Genomic DNA, 17,350 nt, shown 5'->3' on the forward strand with positions numbered 1-17,350 from the left:
TCTGAGGCTATTTTAATTTTGAAAAAATCAATCAGGTGATCATAAGGAAAATAGATTGAAGTAAAGAGACTAGAAGAAGCAGTTTTGTAAACCAGGAGGATATGCATCTGACCTGGCATTACTGGGCATAAAATAGATTGTGTGAAAAGCAAGAAGCCTTTCAAATCGAATCTGATTGGCACTCTGGTACTTTTAGACTCTTCCAGTAGCAAGAGACTGGAGGAATCTGATTCTCATGCTATACACATGGGCATCTATTCTTGGATCTCTCTCAATAGAACAGCATAAATTTGCCAATCATGAACCACTTTCTGAATTGATAGGTATACTTTGTTCTACTTAGCTAATAGGAAAATTGTTATAGTATTATTTATTCATTTATTTTTTAGAGATAGAGCCTCATTCCATTGTCCAGGCTGGAGTGCAGTAGCACAGTCATAGCTTACTACAGCCTTGAACTCCTGAGCTCACCCAGTCCTCAAACCTCTGCCTCCCAAAGTGCTGGGATTACACATATGAGCAGTGGCATGATTATGGCTCACTGCAGCCTCTATCTCCCAGGCTTAAGTGATCCTTCCACTTCAGTCTCCTGTGTAGCTGAGACTACAGGTGTATGCCACCACAACCAGCTAATTTTTGTATTTTTTTCTTAGAGATAGGGTTTCACCATGTTTCCCAGGCTGGTCTCAAACTCCTGGGCTCAAGCAGTCCACCTACCTAGGCCTCCCGAAGTGTTGGGATTACAGACATGAGCCACTGCACCCACAGTTGATCCATTTTACCTAAATAAATTTAGATTTCAATTTAAGGACATAAAATATGAGACGTATATCCAACGTTTAATAACATAATATACCCAGCATTATTTTACATTGGGTATTTTTGTGATGTTGCACTTTTCAGTTTGGAATCTGTTTTCTCATTTTAGGTTTTTGGGCCATTTATATGCTGCAGAAGCCCTCATCTCTCTCGACAGAATATCTGATGCCATTACTCACTTGAACCCGGAGAATGTCACTGATGTCTCCTTAGGGATCTCTTCAAATGAGCAGGACCAAGGTTAATGAGGACACCTTTGATCAGAACTGGTCACTGTTTCCACTTCCTTCCTGTCATAATTCAGGATATGTGGAAACAAGGGCATGGTGGTAAAGAGAAGAAAGTTTTAGTTTGGCTTTCCACATTTCTGTCTGTACTTACTTTGTAGCAGTTTTTTGCTAAGTAGACCTGAGAGTTAGTGATCACATGGTCTAAATTTTCACTTTTGAAAGTCTGGTACTGTTAGAATGGTTAATTTTTGTTCTGATACTATTTTTTTGTTTTCCTTTGGAGTGACTCTGCAATCCATAGGGGAATAAAAATGTTGCGTTCAAGAGTCAGTTTTAGGCCTGGGACGTGGCTCACGCCTGTAATCCCAGCACTTTGGGAGGCTAAGGCAAGAGGGTCACCTGAACCCATGAGTTCAAAACCAGCCTGGGCAACCTGGTGAGACCTTTTCTCTATTTTAAAAATAGGAAAGGAAGAGGCTGGGCGCAGTGGCTCACACCTATAATCCCAGCACTTTGGGAGGCCGAGGTGGGTGGATCACGAGGTCAAGAGATCGAGACCATCCTGGTCAACAAGAAAAGAAACCCCGTCTCTACTAAAAATACAAAAAATTAGCTGGGCATGGTGGTGTGTGCCTGTAGTCCCAGCTACTGGGAAGGCTGAGGCAGGAGAATTGCTTGAACCCAGGAGGCAGAGGTTGCGGTGAGCCGAGATCGTGCCATTGCATTCCAGTCTGGGTAACAACAGTGAAACTCCGTCTCAAAAAGAAAAAATAAATAAGAAAGAAAAGGTTGTATTAAATCATTGCTAAATTCTTTTTTTTTTTTTTGAGATGGAGTTTTGCTCTTGTTACCCAGACTAGAGTGCAATGGCGCGATCTCAGCTCACCACAACCTCTGCCTCCTGGGTTCAAGCAATTCTCCCGCCTCAGCCTCCTGAGTAGCTGGGATTACAGGCAGGCACCACCATGCCCAGCTAATTTTTTTTTGTATTTTTAGTAGAGACGGGGTTTCACCATGTTGACCAGGATGGTCTTGATCTCTTGACCTCGTGATCCACCCGCCTCGGCCTCCCAAAGTGCTGGGATTACAGGCTTGAGCCACCGCACCCGGCCCTAAATTCTTAAATAATTAAAGCTATGTGATACTCACTCTACTCAAGGTTAGCGATCAGGTTTGAGGTGGTGGTGGGTGGTAGCATTCTGACATCTTTTAATGGAATCTCTACTACATGAAAAGTAAATAAATTGCTTCATATGAGATGTCCATTTTATAAAAAAAGTTTAGAAAATATGCCTCTGCCGGGCACAGTAGCTCACGCCTATAATCCCAACACTTTGGGAGGCTGAGGTGGGCTGATCACCTGAGGTCAGGAGCTCAAGACCAACCTGACCAACACGGTGAAACCCTGTCTGTTCTAAAAATACAAAATTAGCTGGGCAGGGTGTTACATGCCTGTAATCCCAGCTACTTGGGAGGCTGAGGCAGGAGAATTACTTGAACCTCAGAGGCAGAGGTTGCGGTGAGTTGCACCATTGCACTCCACCCGGGGCAATAAGAGCAAAATTCCATCTCAAAAAAAAAAGAAAGTATACTCTCTACCTTCTGAGCCTGAGGAAAAAAATATATATATATGCTCTGTTGTTCTCCCCCTCAGATTTATTTTCATGTTTTTGTAGGATCAGACAAAGGTGAAAATGAAGCGATGGAATCCTGTAAGTAAGAAGTTTTGTGATACTTTAGTAGCCTGCCCTACATCCCAGAAATTTAGACTCTGAAACTTCTGTGTTCATTTTTCTGCCTGAGGAATACTGCTGTACTGAGTGGCTCCTCAAGAAAGTAGGTTGGATTGCTCCCTTGCCCGTGACACTGCCTCTTCACCAGTGTCTACACTCTTTTTCCCCAGCTGGGAAGCGGGCCCCTCAGTGCTACCCCAGTTCCGTCAACTCTGCCAGGACTGTGATGCTGTTCAACCTTGGCAGCGCTTACTGCCTCAGGAGCGAATATGACAAAGCCCGAAAGTGTCTCCACCAGGTGAGTCCAGAGAGTGGGAGGAACTAAACCTTCTAAAGCAGCCATCACAACTTTGAGGTTTATGTTTTTTGTTATTTTATTGGAGGCATCTGGTCAGTTTGTTAAACATTGGAATATTACTTTCCAGATTTAAAAATATTCTTGCAAGGTAAACAACTAATCATTGTAAATGAACCTAGACACTTAGTGGAGAGTTTTCTTGATGATTTTACTTTAAAAAAAGAAATAAAAAAAAATGTTTTTGCCGGGCGCAGTGGCTCATGCCTGTAACTCCAGCACTTTGGGAGGCCGGGGTGGGCAGATCATGGGGTCGGGAGTTTGAGACCAGCCTGGCCAATATGGTGAAACCCCCTCTCTAGTAAAAATACAAAAATTTGGATAGCAAGTTAGCAATTAAAAAAATAATAATTGGCCGGGCACAGTGGCTCAGGCCTATAATCCCAGTACTTTGGGAGGCTGAGGCGGGTGGATCACGAGGTCAAGAGATCGAGACCATCCTGGTCAACGAGGTAAAACCCCATCTCTACTAAAAATACAAAAATTAGCTGGGCATGGTGGTGCGCACCTGTAGTCCCAGCTACTCGGGAGGCTGAGACAGGAGAATTGCTTGAACCCAGAAGGCGGAGGTTGCGGTGAGCTGAGATGGTGCCATTGCACTCCAGTCTGGGTAACAACAGCGAAACTCCGTCTCAAAAATATTAAATAAATAAATAAAAATTAGCTGGACACGGTGGTGGGTGCCTATAATCCCAGCTACTCAGGAGGCTGAGGCAGAAGCATTGCTTGAATCCGGGAGGCAGAGGTTGCAGAGCCAAGATTGTGCCACTGTACTTCATTCAGCATGGGCAACAGAGTGAGACTCCGTCTCAAAAAAAAAAAAAATTAATTTCAAATCAGCGGAATAAAAAGCAACTTAGCCGGGCACAGTGGCCCACACCTTTAATCCCAGCACCCTGGGAGGCTGAGACGGGCAGATCACTTGAGTCCAGGAGTTTCAGACCAGCCTGGGCAACATAATGAAACCCTGTCTCTACTAAAAATACCAAAAATTAGCCAGGCATGGTGGCACATTACTGTAGTCCCAGGTACTCAGGAGACTGAGGTAGGCGGATCACCTGAGCCTGGGAAGATGAGCCTGGAGTGAGCTGAGATCCTGCCACTGCACTCCAGCCTGGGCAACTAGAGTGAGAGCCTGTCTCAAAACAAAAAAAAGTAACTTGACAATTTTAGTGATTAAAATTCCAAAAGATGGAAAACTGTCTAAAAGATTATTTGTATAAGTAATGGTACACCTGTACAGTTGAAGACAATGCAGCTATAAACTCTAGGTACTAAAATGGAAAGATGTCCAAGACATCCTAAATGAAAAGTGAAAACAGCACAGTGTGAAAACAGTTTCTATATAATCTTGTATACATGCATAAAAGATCTCTGAAAGGACACACCAAGAAACATATCATTAGTTGTAAGGATGGCAGGATGAATACTACATGGCTGAAGCATAGAATGAGAAACTTTTCACAGTATACTCTTATACTTTTAAATTTTCAATTGTGTAAATCTGTTTTCAAAAAGTTAATTATTAAGTCCACCTTTTAGAAGGCTAGTACTAGAGAAACTCCATACACACTAAAGAAAGCTGCTGGCAATATGTAATTAAAATAAACTTCTGAATTCTGCCACTGAAATGGTGCCTCATGAAGCTTCCAGGAAGATTTTGATTGGATCTCTTTAGTAGGTCACCTGCCAATCCCCTGGACCAGTCATGGGCATGGAGCCATACCTGTAGTAGGGGACTGGGTACTACCATTAGCAGCCCCAGAGAAATCTCACAAAATTGTAAAGAATTCCTCAAAAGGACACTCATTCAGCAAATATCTGTTCAGCACTTACTTCTGAGATAAGCCATGGGAAAAGACTGTAAATAAGCAGACATGATACAACCTTGCCCCTGTAGACCTTTGCAGTTAGGAGAGACCTTCCTAAAAAGGGAATTGCATTGTCAGAGGATATGCAAGATTTTTAGACTTCTAACATAGAAAGTTTATATCAGATGGTACATTCTCCAGCAGCATGAGAAGGTCCACACCCCCACCTGCTTGCGACAGCAAAAAAGTTGAAATTAAACCTCTTCTCGGGAGATAGGGTAGCTTTCATAAAAAGCCTGTGTGGCTTTCACATAAGTTCCTGCTTATGCAAGCAACCTTGTTGTGCCTAGAAGTGGTGATGCTTTACCACGTGGAAAATAACACAAATTCTATTTAGTCAACTTAGTGGGTCAGCATTTCTGATCCCAAATCAGAAAAGTGACAGACTGTCCAAGGGTAACAGCGTTTGATATTATATAGGCATTGAGTATATGAGTTAAACTGGTAGGAGTTAAAATGTTTCACTCTTTTCAGTAGTAAGGCTAGGGTGTTGAACAGCCCCTCTCAAAGTGCCCCCAGACCCCAGATAGTACAGCAAAACAGCTTTTGATCCAAGTTACAGTATGTACCCAGCTCAGGTTCTCGGACAGCAGGTGGCCATGGCTGCTGCCATGCTGGGAGAGACAGATGGGGTCAGGCCTGGTTCGGGGTCTGAAGGGGGTTTTGTTTTGGTCCCTTGGTTTTTAGGTTAATCCAGTGGCTGGACTTTTGTTAATTGGGAGGCCCACCCTGCCTGGGAGGGAAGAACAATGATGTGAAGAGTTGGAAAGGGCTCCGAGTAGATGTTTCCGAGGTTGCCTGCCCACCACTAACCATTCTGAACAGCCAGTAAGCAAAACGCCATTAAATCTCATGCAGATATTGCCTTGAATTCTTATATTTTAGAGAAAGCTTCAGACTGTGGTCAATGCAAAGAACAGTAAATAAAATGTGTTACTAGCCACTTGGATAGAAAATAGATTTTAATATCCATAAAATGGTGTAAAGACGAGCTTGCCTATACAGCTTGCATAGAAAGCTTAGGCCTAGAAGTATAAAATCTCATTTTCCGAAAAGAGTTATTATTCCTCAGTGATGTGGCGAGAGGAATAAAAGCCTCCCCGCCTCATTCATGAGAAACTTCTTAGAAGTACATGCTCTGGGCAAGACTCCTCACTAGTCTGGGATTTCTCCTAATGCTGTCAGAAACCAACCTAGTGCACATTTCTGGTCCTCCCCAACATCTCCCACATTTAAGCTTCTACCTTCAGTACCATTTCTCCCCATGTTCTGCCTATGCAGTATCTACCTTGCAGGGACTGAAGCAGGCCTCCCTTACCCCAAAGCTCTATTTGAAAGAAACTTCTTTCTTTCTCTCCATATTCACAGCACATTCACTGGCCTTTCTCCCTGGCATTTAGGTAACTTTGTTTGGATTATTGTTAGTTATTTGCATGCTTGTTTATTATCAGGGGAAGTTCCTGTCTTAGCTCCATACGCACCTGTGATCAATAAGCATTTGTAGACGTCCGTTATCTGATTAGATTAAAGGAAGAGGCAGAGCAGTCTGGAAGCAATGAGCCACTAAAACTAGATGGGGAAATACAAGTTGATAATAAAGTGAGGAATATTTTGGCTGTAGCCCAAAGAGGCCCAGACTGAGAAAATAAACCTGTAATTTCAGCACTTTTGTCCAAAGCAGTCCAGGCTTCCTTTACTCAGGACTGAGAGAAACTGCTGGCTCCTACTCAGATCTAGGGGCAGCATGTTGCCTAAACTAGCAAATTATTTTATTGGACTGAATTGTACTCAGTCCTTAAGAATGGGGACATCAAACATGCTACGTGGTACATTTTTTCTGTATTACTATGTAAGTTTGAATTTTTATTCCTGATATTGACAACTTAAGTTTACTGAGATGTTACTTAGGAAAACAAATGGGCATGCAGATTTTGAGTAAATGTAACTGTATGTGTCTGTTGTGAAGAGCCATCAGCAGACCTGGACAGTTAACTAGATTATAATATCGTGGTGTCCAGTCACCCATCTCAAAATCCAGAGTATTACATGTCTACCTTAATTGGTAGGTTTGAAGACAAAGGGAGCTGAGGCTCATCACAGCAGAACAACAGGTAGTCCCTAGGAAGTCATGTGGGAATGGCCTTGAATACGTTTGTTGCCTTGTTGTTGGTTGGCAGGTGTATATCTTGGAGTGTATATCTTAAGCTGTTCGTTTTTCATGGTGTCTTTCTGTTTTGAGCAAAGGCGGCTTCAATGATCCATCCTAAAGAGGTGCCCCCTGAGGCCATCTTGCTGGCAGTCTACCTTGAACTGCAGAATGGTGAGTAATTCTCTCTGGTTAGGACTGTATCCCTTCTAAGAGCCAAGATTTTTTTGTTGGGAGACAGGGTCTCATTGTGTTGCCCAGGCTGGAAGGCAGTGGTGCAAGTAGAGCTCACTGCAGCTTCCAAACTCCTTCCAAGCAGTCTTCCCACCTCAGCCTCCAGAGTAGCTGGGACTACACGTACATGCCACTGAGCCCAAGTAATTCCTTAAATTTTTTGTAGAGATGGGGTCTCACTTTGTTGCCCAGGCTGTTCTCAAACTCATGGGCTTACACAGTCCTCCCATCTTAGCCTCCCTAGTAGCTAGGATTGCAGGTATAAGCTCTCATTCCCAGCCAATCCTAAGATTTTTAATGTCTGTTTTTTCTCTTCAGAGTCAAAACTTTGCCTTCCTTGAAGATATGACCCATCAAATTTGTTTTGAGATGGAGTCTCACTCTGTCACCCATGCTGGAGTGCAGAGGCACAGTCTCGGCTCACTGCAACCTCTGCCTCCCAGAATCAAGGTTCAAGAGATTCTCCTGTCTCAGCCTCTCAAGTAGTTGGGATTACAAGCACCTGCCACCATGCCTGGTTAATTAGAAACTTTCTATTTTTAGATAGGTTTCACCATGTTGGCCAGGCTGGTCTTGAACTCCTGGCCTCAGGTGATCCTCCCGCCTTGGCCTCTCAAAGTGCTGGGATTACAGGTGTGAGCCAGCATGTTTGACCCATCAAATTCTTCTGCATAAAAATATAGTCAGGAGCTGGGTGCAGTGGTACATCCCTATAATCTCAGCACTTTGGGAGGCTGAGGTGGACTGATCGCCATAGTCCAGGAGTTCAAGACCAGCCAGGGCAACATGGCAAAACCCTGTCTCTATAAAAAATACAAAAATGAGGCTGGCCTCAGTGGCTCCTGCTTGTAATCCAAGTAATTTGGGAGGCCAAGGTGGGCAGATCATGAGGTCAGGATTTTGAGACCAGCCTGGCCAATACAGTGAAACCCCATCTCTACTAAAAATACAAAAATTAGCTGGGCATGGTGGCGGATGCCTTTAATTCTAGCTACACAGTAGGCTATGGCAGGAGAATTGCTTGAACCCAGGAGGTGGAGGTTGCAGTGAGCTGCGATTGCGCCACTGCACTCCAGCCTGGGCAACAGAGCTAGACTTCCTCTCAAAAAAAAAAAAATTAGCTGGGTGTGGTGGTGTATACCTGTAGTTCCAGCAACTTGGAAGGCTGAAATGGGAGGATCACTTGAGCCCTGGAGGTCAAGGCTGCAGTGAGCTGAGATCATGCTAGAATGAGACCTTGTCTAAAAAACCAATAATAGGCTGGCATGGTGGCTCACGCCTGTAATCTCAGCACTTTGGGAGGCTGAGGCAGGCAGATATCTGAGGTCAAGAGTTTGAGACCAACCTGACCAACATGGAGAAGCCCCATCTCTACTAAAAATACAAAATTAGCCAGGTGTGGTGGCGCATGCCTGTATTCCCAGCTACTAGGGAGGCCAAGGCAGGAGAATCGCTTGAACCTAGGAAGCAGAGGTTTCGGTGAGCCACGATCATGCCATTGCACTTCAGCCTGGGCAAGAAGAGTAAAACTCCACCTCCAAAAAATAAAAATAAAAAATATGTATATAATAATAAATAAATATATCTATCATTAGGGAGTTTTTGGTATCCTACAATTACTGTTTATGGGTTAAGCTTATTTTGTCTGAAAAAATACAGAATTTTAACCTCTGACACTTAATTATAATTAATCCCTATTTACCATCCTCCTAGGCAGCTAAATGACTAATTGAGAACCTGAGTTAGAATGCAGTTGCTTAGAGTTGTACACTGTGTATTTTTGAACACAGACATTAACAAATTTTACAGTAAGCCAATTCTTGCTGAGAATTATTGATTCAAACATAAAAATTTGGGTCCTGCCTCTAGGGCATATACAATCTCTAAGATGTATCTCGCTAGAAGAAAGGCTGTTGGCCCTAAATATCAGATAGCATGAAGTAGAAAACAGATATGATTGAGAGAGATTAGAAAGGACAGAAATGCTGACAGTTCTAAGTCACAGCCAGGCGTGGAGTCCTAGGTACTCTGGTGGCTGAGGCGAGAAGACTGCTTAAGGCCGAGTCCAAGGCAGTAGTGTACAGTAATCGCTCCTGTGAATAGCACTCCAGCTGGGGCAACATAGTGAGACCCTGTCTTTTAAAAAAAAAAAAAAATTAAAAAGGCTAGTCACAGTGGCTTATGCCTGTAATCCCAGCCACTCTAGAGGCTGAGGCAGGAGAATCGCTTGAACCTGGGAGGTGGAGGTTGCAGTGAGCCATGATCACCTCAGTGCACTCCAGCCTGGGCAACAGAACAAGACTATCTCAAAACAAAAACACACAAAAAAGCAGTGCTCTAAGGCGTACCTCCTTGTTGACCTTGGGAATTCTTTCAAGGCTACCCTTTTTTTAGTAGCTGAAGAAGGGGTCTTTTTTTTTTTTTTTTTTTTTTTTTTTTGAGACAAGGTCTCACTCTGGCACCAGGCACCAGGCTGGAGTGCAATGGCACAATCTCGGCTCACGGCAACCTCCACCTCCTGGGTTCAAGCAATTCTCCTGCCTCAGCCTCCCGAGTAGCTGGGATTACAGGCACACGCCACCACGCCCAGCTAATTTTTTTGTATCTTTAGTAGAGACAGGATTTCACCACGTTGGCCGGGATGGTCTCAATCTCTTGACCTTGTGATCCACCCGCCTCGGCCTCCCAAATTGCTGGGATTACAGGCGTGAACCACCACGCCCAGCCTGAAGAAGGGGTCTTAAGTGCCTGGTACCCAGCCAACCTTAGCCTTCTAAAGATGTGATTAGGGTTAGTGCACTGCCCTAGATTTTTTCATTGGTTTTTGCTTGTTTTGAGACAGGTTCTCACTTTGTCACCCAGGATAGAGCGTAGTGGTGTGATCTCAGTTCACTGTAGCCTTGACCTCCCAGGTTCAAGCAGTCCTCCTGCCTCAGCCCCACCAGACGGGGCAGGGTGAGGGTGGGCGGCGAGTGGCGGGGGGTTAGCTATGTTACCCAAGCAACTAGCCTCAAAATCCTGAGCTTGGGTGATCTGCACGCCTTGGCTTCCCAAAGTGCTAGGGTTACAGGCGAGAGCCACCACTCCCAGCTGATTGTTTCTTTTATATAGCTCACCTATTACAAGTTCTCTAACTGGCCTGTACCTTCCCAGAATCACTGGGAAGCTTTTAAAAATTCCGTTGCCCAGACCATACCCTACATCTCTTAAATCGGAATTTCTCAGGATGAAATGGAGGCTTTATGGGATTCCAGTGTACAGCCAAGGCTGCAGATGATGGCTCTTCTAGATCATCTTTTACCTCCCTAGCAGGATTCTCATGGCTTGCTTTGTGTGTGGTAGTATTGCGTGTGTGCTCTGTTTTTTAACGGGAAGTGTTTTTATAGGTAATACTCAGCTGGCCTTACAGATCATCAAAAGGAATCAGCTGCTCCCTGCAGTGAAAACACACTCTGAAGTGAGAAAGAAGCCAGTGTTTCAGCCTGTCCACCCTATCCAGCCCATCCAAATGCCAGCTTTCACCACTGGGCAGAGAAAGTGATACTTTGCTTTTGGAAAACTGTTACCTGAGACCCAGGGGAGTATTTACTAGACATTTTAGTTGTATCACAGCAGGATGAATAAAAGATGGTGAAGGCTGTTAATTTTGAGACAGTTCTACCCCTGACTTTTTGCCAAAAGCTTACTTAAAATTAAGGATTTACTAAGTCATCATCAGCTGTTTCTCTTTAATTTCAGCCAGACTATTAACCTTGAGCCATTATGTAATATATGCCACAGGCAATTAAAACATGATTTTATCAGAAGGCTTTACAGTCTTTTCTTGGAACTATTAGAGTATTTTAGCATCTGAGGTTTTGTGTTAATGTTTAAAATTGACAAAGAAGAACAGCAGCAATAGATACATAGCCAATCTAGAAGCTGACCTGAGGGTGAAGAGGAGGGAGAGCAAGTTGATGTGTTTGGCATGTGCCACCACGCCCAGCTTATTTTTGTAGTTTTAGGAGAGATGAGGTTTCACCATGTCGGTCAGGCCAGGCTGGTCTCAAACTCTTGACCTTGTGATCCACCTGCCTCAGCCTCCCAAAGTGCTGGGATTACAGGCATGAGCCACCACGCCTCACCAACATTTTTAAAAGCTGGACATGGCGGCCCATGCCGGTAGTCCTAGCTATTCCAGAGGCTGAAGTGGGAGGATTGCTTGAGCCTAGGAATTCAAGGCTGCAGTGAGCTATGATGGCACCACTGCACTCCAGTCTGAATGACAGAGTGAAACCCTATCTCAAACAAAAGACAATGCAGATTTGCTCTAGTAAATTGGGTGTCCCCCTAGTTAAGGTGGTGTTTGGTAGATTCATGGAAGCTTGCCATTTAGGAGTATCCCTTAACATCATACTCTTCACTTCCCTCGTTTGGAGGCACACTAGCTGAATCTACATGTTACCTCAGTTTCAGAACTAGAGAGGCAAGAGGTAAGTAAGTGTGTAGATAAGCACGAATTTATCTGAAACTTTAGCTGAATTACTCCTTTTTTTTTTAGGTTTTTTTTTGTTTGTTTGTTTTGTTTTTAATAGAGACAGGGTTTCATTCTTGTTGCCCAGGCTGGATTGCAATGGCACAATCTCAGCTTACCGCAACCTCTGCCTCCCAGGTTCAAGCAGTTCCCCTGCCTCAGCCTCCTGAGTAGCTGGGATTACAGGCATGCACCACCATGCCTGGCTAATTTTGTATTTTTAGTAGAGACAGGGTTTCTTCATGTAGGTCAGACTGGTCTCGAACTCCCAACTTCAGATAATCCGCTCACCTCAGCCTCCCAAAGTGCTGGGATTGCAGGTGTGAGCCACCGTGCCCAGCCTACCTGAATTATTCTATTGCTGACAAGAAACAGAACTCAGGTATGACATATACTGGAACTGAGTATTTGTGATTTAGATAGGCATTGCCAGTAGACTCAAAGGAGAAAATCTCCTCTTTGTAAACATGGATGGGTGTACGTAGGGGCTCCATGATAGAGTGTCACATTGCATTGTTTTATACACAGAGTAGATCTTTCCAGGTGGACATAGAAAGCAGACATAGCCTCACTTCCTTAGGCCTCTTAAAGCCCCTTCTGGATGAAATGAAAGTAGGACCCTTAATCTGCACTGCTGTTGGTTTAAGTCTACAGTCTATGCTTTCCCATACTCCAGACTGACAACAGTACTGTGAGACCCACTAAAATGAGCAGAATTGCTTAGTCTGGGCATTTTCTGGAGAATGAGTCCACAGACGTCATAAACTGCCAGGAACTTACATCATCTTGGTAGTATGAAGTAGGAAAAGACCTATAATTGTACTTAAAAAAAAAAAAAACAAAACACATCTGCCACATGGAGGCTCACGCCTGTAATCCCTGCACTTTGGGAGGCTGAGGCAGGAGGATTGCCTGAGCTCAAGAGTCCCCAACCAGCACAAGATACAGGTCATAAAGACCTTGCTGATAAAACAGATTGCAGTAAAGAAGCTGGCGGGGGCCAAAGTGGCTCCCGCCAGAGGTCATGGTGCTTGCGAAGGCGAGGTCATGAGTTCAAGGCTAACCTGAGAAACCTCATAAGCTCAAACTGATTGGCAAAAAAAAAAAAAAAAAAAAGAAGCTGGCTAAGACCCACCAAAACCAAGATGGCAATGAGAGTAGCCTCTGGTTGTCCTCACTGCTACCCTGCCACCAGTGCCATGACAGTTTATAAATGCCATGGCAGCATGGGGAAGTTACCCTATTGGTCTAAAAAGAGGAAGCATGGAGAATACACCCTTTGTTTAGCACATCATCAAGAAGTAGCCATAAAAATGGGCACCCAGCAGCCACTGGGCTGCTCTGCCTATGTAGTAGTGGCCATTCTTTATTCCTTTTTTTTTTTTTTTTTGAGAGTCTTGCACTGTTGCCCAGGCTGTGTAGTACAGTGGCGTGATTTCGGCTCACTGCATCTCCGCCTCCTTGGGTTCAAGCAATTCTCCTGCTTTAGCCTCCCGAGTAGCTGCTACTACAGGAGTGCGCCACCACACCCAGCTGACTTTTTTGTGTTTTTAGTAGAGACAGGGTTTCACCATGTTGGCCAGGATGGTCTCAATCTCTTGACCTCGTGATCCGCTCGCCTTGGGTTCCCAATTCCTTTACTTTCTTAATAAACTTGCTTTCACTTTAAGGACTTGTGCTGAATTCTTTCTGAATTCCCCTGGGGTGTAGATCAGGCCCCCTTTCCAGTAACAATCCTATCTATACAAATGGCTTTTGGCTGAGTAAGGTTTTTTATACCTGTAATCTCAGCACTTTGGGAGACTGAGGTGGGTGGATCACTTAAGGTCAGGAGTTCGAGACTAGCCTGGCCAACATGGCCAAACCCCTGTCTCTATTAATACATAAAAATTAACTGAGTGTGGTGGCGGGTGCCTATAATCCCAGCTACTCAGGAGGCTGAGGCAGGAGAATTGTTTGAACCTGGGAGATAGAGGTTCCAGTGAGCCAGGATCGTGCCACTATACTCCAGCCTGGGCATCAAAGCAAGACTGTCTTAAAAAAAAAGGCTTTAAATGTCACTTTCTAAAGTTTTTCCTGGCTGTTGCCAGTTTCTTCCCCCTTTGTATCTTCCCTGGTACATACAGTTCCTTCTGTGGTATGGTTTTCTGAAATTTAACAAGTGTGAGCACTATAGGCATCAGCCTCAAAAGACGGTAACTTATTTGCTGGAATTTGTGTTCTTTGGTTTTGTTTTTTTGAGACGGAGTCTCGCTCTGTCGCCAGGCTGGAGTGCAGTGACGCCATCTTGGCTCACTGCAACCTCTGCTTCCCAGGTTCAAGCGATTCTCCTGCCTCAGCCTGATAAGTAGCTGAGATTACAGGTGCCCACCACGACGCCTGGCTAATGTTTGTATTTTTAGTAGAGACGGGGTTTCACCATGTTGGCCAGGCTGGTCTTGAGCTCCTGACCTCGTGATCTACCCGCCTCAGCCTCCCAAAGTGCTGGGATTACAGGCGTGAGCCACCAAGCCTGGCTGGTTTTATTTTTTGAGATATGGTCTTGCTTTGTCACCCAGACAAATGGTGCAGTGGCTCCATCAAGGCTCAGTGTAGCCTGGACCTCTGGGGCTCAAGTGACCCTCCCACCTCAGCCTCCCAAGTAGCTGGGACTACAGGCAGGAGCCACCATGTCCAGTTAAGTTTTGTATTTTTTGTAGAAGCGAGTTTTCATTGAGACCAGCCCAGGCTGGTCTCAAATTCCTGAGCTGAAGAGATCCACATGCTTCAGGCCTCCCAAAGTACTGGGATCACAGGTGTGAGCCATTGTGCCTGGCCTTTGCTGGGGTTTTGACTTCTCAGAGCCATTAGCTCTATTCAAGCTCTACCACTCATTCAGCTGCATCATCTACAACAGGGGACAAAATCTACCTCATTAATTTCTTCACGGACCCAGCAAGTGTCTCCAAAACTGCATGGCATGAACCCTCAGAACAGCTAGGGTAGTCTTCCCTTGTGCCCTCTGGCCCTACCCCATAATTTGGCCCCCTGCAGAGCTCTGTTGAAGCCATGCCCTTGACTGGAACACAGGCCGGCAACCTTGCATGGCCTTACCTGATGCGCTGCCATCTGCCTGCATGTGGCTACCATACACCCTCCGCCGCCTCTTTCCTATCGGAGTGCCACCTCTCATAGTCCCTTTTCTGACTAGTTTTCTGAGAGCCCTGCCCTTACCCAATCTAAGTAACTGAGCAAATGACTTCATCTCTTCTGAGGTTTTTTGAACAGTTTGTAAAATGCTTTCTCCAGGGCCTGGTGTTAGGATTAAAATGAGCTGAGGAATGCAAAGTGTGCTGGTGAACACGTAATACAGGGGAGTTCACTTACCCCTCTTGTTACCGAAAGGGCCTGCTCAGCCCGGTCTCCCGGTATCTCAGAGATACTTCCTTCATCTCTGAGTCTCTCATTCCTTCCTATTCTTGGAAACCACCTGGAGAAAAGCGACTGATGATGTCATGGACCCTCTAGCCAGACTGTTTGGCTTCAAATCTTGGTTCTCTCACTGAAACAAATTTGATATGAAACAAATTACTTTACTTCTTTGTGCCTGAGGTTCTTCATCTCTAAAGTAGGGGTACTAATTCATAGGACTAGAATCATGTTTTACTTACGGCATGTGCATCGTACTATTGCCGAAGGTGCTGTGAACTCCAAATGTTCAAAAGGGAGCACCATAATTTTCACTGTGTCATGTAAAAGTGATACCAAAGCAAAGACTTCCCCAAACCACTGACATTATGTAACAGAGGTCCTGGGGCTGGACAGTGGGGAACGGAGGGGGACTCCTTGAGGTAAATTATCACTGCCTTCGCTTTTCTATTTTGAAACAGGGTCTCACTGTGTTGCCTAGGCTGGCCTCAAACTCCTGGGCTCCAGCAAACTTCCCACCTCAGTCTCCCTAGTAGCTGGGACTACAAGTGCAAGCCACTGCACCCAGCCCTCCTTCACTGTTGATATGCCTGGTGTCTGGTTCTTAGTAGTTGCTCAGCACATAGTGGCATCCTGTGTTCTCATCCTATTCTTTCCGTCCTTGCCCAGGAGCTCATCTTGTGATGACAAGTCCCAGGTCTCCTTGCCTCAGATTCCTTCTCCCACTCTTTCTTCCTCACCACAACCTGTAACTTCCCACAGCACTGCTTTGGCTCCTGCCTAGGGGTGGCTTCAGGAATACCTGAAGGTCTCTTTCTGCCCTTCCCACTTAGCCTTTTTTTTTTTTTTTTAATCTTTTCAGTAGAGACAAGGTTTCACTAAGTTCCCCAGGCTGGTCTCAAACTCCTGGCCTCAAGTGATCCTCCTACCTTGGCCTCCCAAAGTGCCGGAATTACAGGCATGAGGCACCATACCCAGTTTAGCTACTATTAATCCCTTCCTTATGCCCCATTTGTTCCACCAACTGGATTCTCTGCCATCCCCTAAAAGGGGTCCCCATTTTCTTTTTTCTTTTTTTCTGAAACAGGGTTTCCTCCATTTTGGTCAGGCTGGTCTCAAACTCCTGACCTCATGTGATTCACCCACCTGGGCTTCCCAAAGTGCTGGGATTACAGCGTGAGCCACCGCACCCACCCATTTTCTGCCCTCAGACCTTTGCTTCAGTCTCCTCTGCTGCCTACAATTTTCTACAGTCCAGTTTTAATGTGTCAACATCCTGGCCATCCCACACTGCCTCTCCACAGCCCTCCTCCAAGGGTTTCCTCTTATGCCCCCACTCTTCATTTCACACATGCTTACTGAGGGCATGCTCTGGTCCCAGGAGTGTTTTGTTTGAGCCCCATAGTAACTAGGCAAATCTGCAAGCACATAGCTTTCATGACGTGTCCTTTGTCAACCGTTTTCTTGCCCCTCCTGGATTGTAAGTACCTTTGAAGACAGGCCGTGCATTATAGTGTGTGGATTGTTCTAGGTGAACAACAAAGTCTGCTGAACAGAATTTTTGGTGATGTGTCCTTTCTAGGCCTGGCAACGACACCCAGGGCCTACATCTTTCAAGGTGGGGAAGGCCTATTATAACCCCAAGGTTCACAGGGCGTCAGCATCCTTGACCTCTGAGCCTTTATGGAGTCAGAGTTAAACAGTAGCCCGGGACGGGTCGGTTAGTTACTGGTCAAAGTCAATCCTCCAAGTCAACTTGGCCCGGCCTAAAGTAACCAAACCCATGCAGAAAGCCTGCAATTTAAAAATCCATCTTCCCTTTCTTCCTGGGAAGGACTGGGCAGAAATGCAGGCTCCGGGGTGGGAGTGGGGCTGCCACGGGAGGAGGCAGCGAAGTTCATTAGCCCCCTCGTTTGGGGCAATAGGAATCCGTGTGGTGACAAACAATTGTCCTGGAGGATTTAGGGGGATTTGGCCAAGTGTCCCTGTGGGCCCCCAGCCTCCTCCTAATCCCGTCCACATTTCAGACTACTTAGGATCG

At 45.2% G+C, this 17,350-nt stretch overlaps 1 protein-coding gene and 1 long non-coding RNA gene across 13 annotated transcripts in view; one reads left to right on the top strand and one right to left on the bottom strand.

The window, feature by feature from the left end:
* The window catches only part of CNOT10 (CCR4-NOT transcription complex subunit 10), an 85,712-nt gene extending 74,521 nt beyond the window's left edge, over positions 1 to 11,191 (top strand). For 8 of the 12 annotated variants that reach the window (XM_078354491.1, XM_078354493.1, XM_078354490.1 and 5 more), the window contains 5 exons: positions 929 to 1,059; positions 2,726 to 2,761; positions 2,953 to 3,080; positions 7,253 to 7,328; positions 10,775 to 11,191. In XM_078354491.1, coding sequence (XP_078210617.1) covers positions 929 to 1,059; positions 2,726 to 2,761; positions 2,953 to 3,080; positions 7,253 to 7,328; positions 10,775 to 10,929 — 526 coding nt within the window. In that variant the 3' untranslated portion in view covers positions 10,930 to 11,191. Of the gene's footprint in view, positions 1 to 928; positions 1,060 to 2,725; positions 2,762 to 2,952; positions 3,081 to 5,695; positions 5,837 to 7,252; positions 7,329 to 10,774 lie in introns of all 12 variants that reach the window. The other 4 variants (XR_013528719.1, XR_013528718.1, XR_004736037.3 and 1 more) reach the window with 1 other exon arrangement.
* Positions 999 to 17,048, bottom strand: LOC144579955 (uncharacterized). Its single transcript, XR_013528720.1, has 3 exons — positions 16,798 to 17,048; positions 15,268 to 15,442; positions 999 to 1,109 (listed from the first exon to the last, which is right to left on the bottom strand). It is a non-coding gene; the product is annotated as an uncharacterized LOC144579955 (long non-coding RNA).
* Between the last annotated feature and the right edge of the window lie 302 nt (positions 17,049 to 17,350).

This window comes from Callithrix jacchus, chromosome 17, assembly GCF_049354715.1.
Source record: "Callithrix jacchus isolate 240 chromosome 17, calJac240_pri, whole genome shotgun sequence".
In the NCBI taxonomy this organism is placed as follows: domain Eukaryota; kingdom Metazoa; phylum Chordata; class Mammalia; order Primates; family Cebidae; genus Callithrix; species Callithrix jacchus.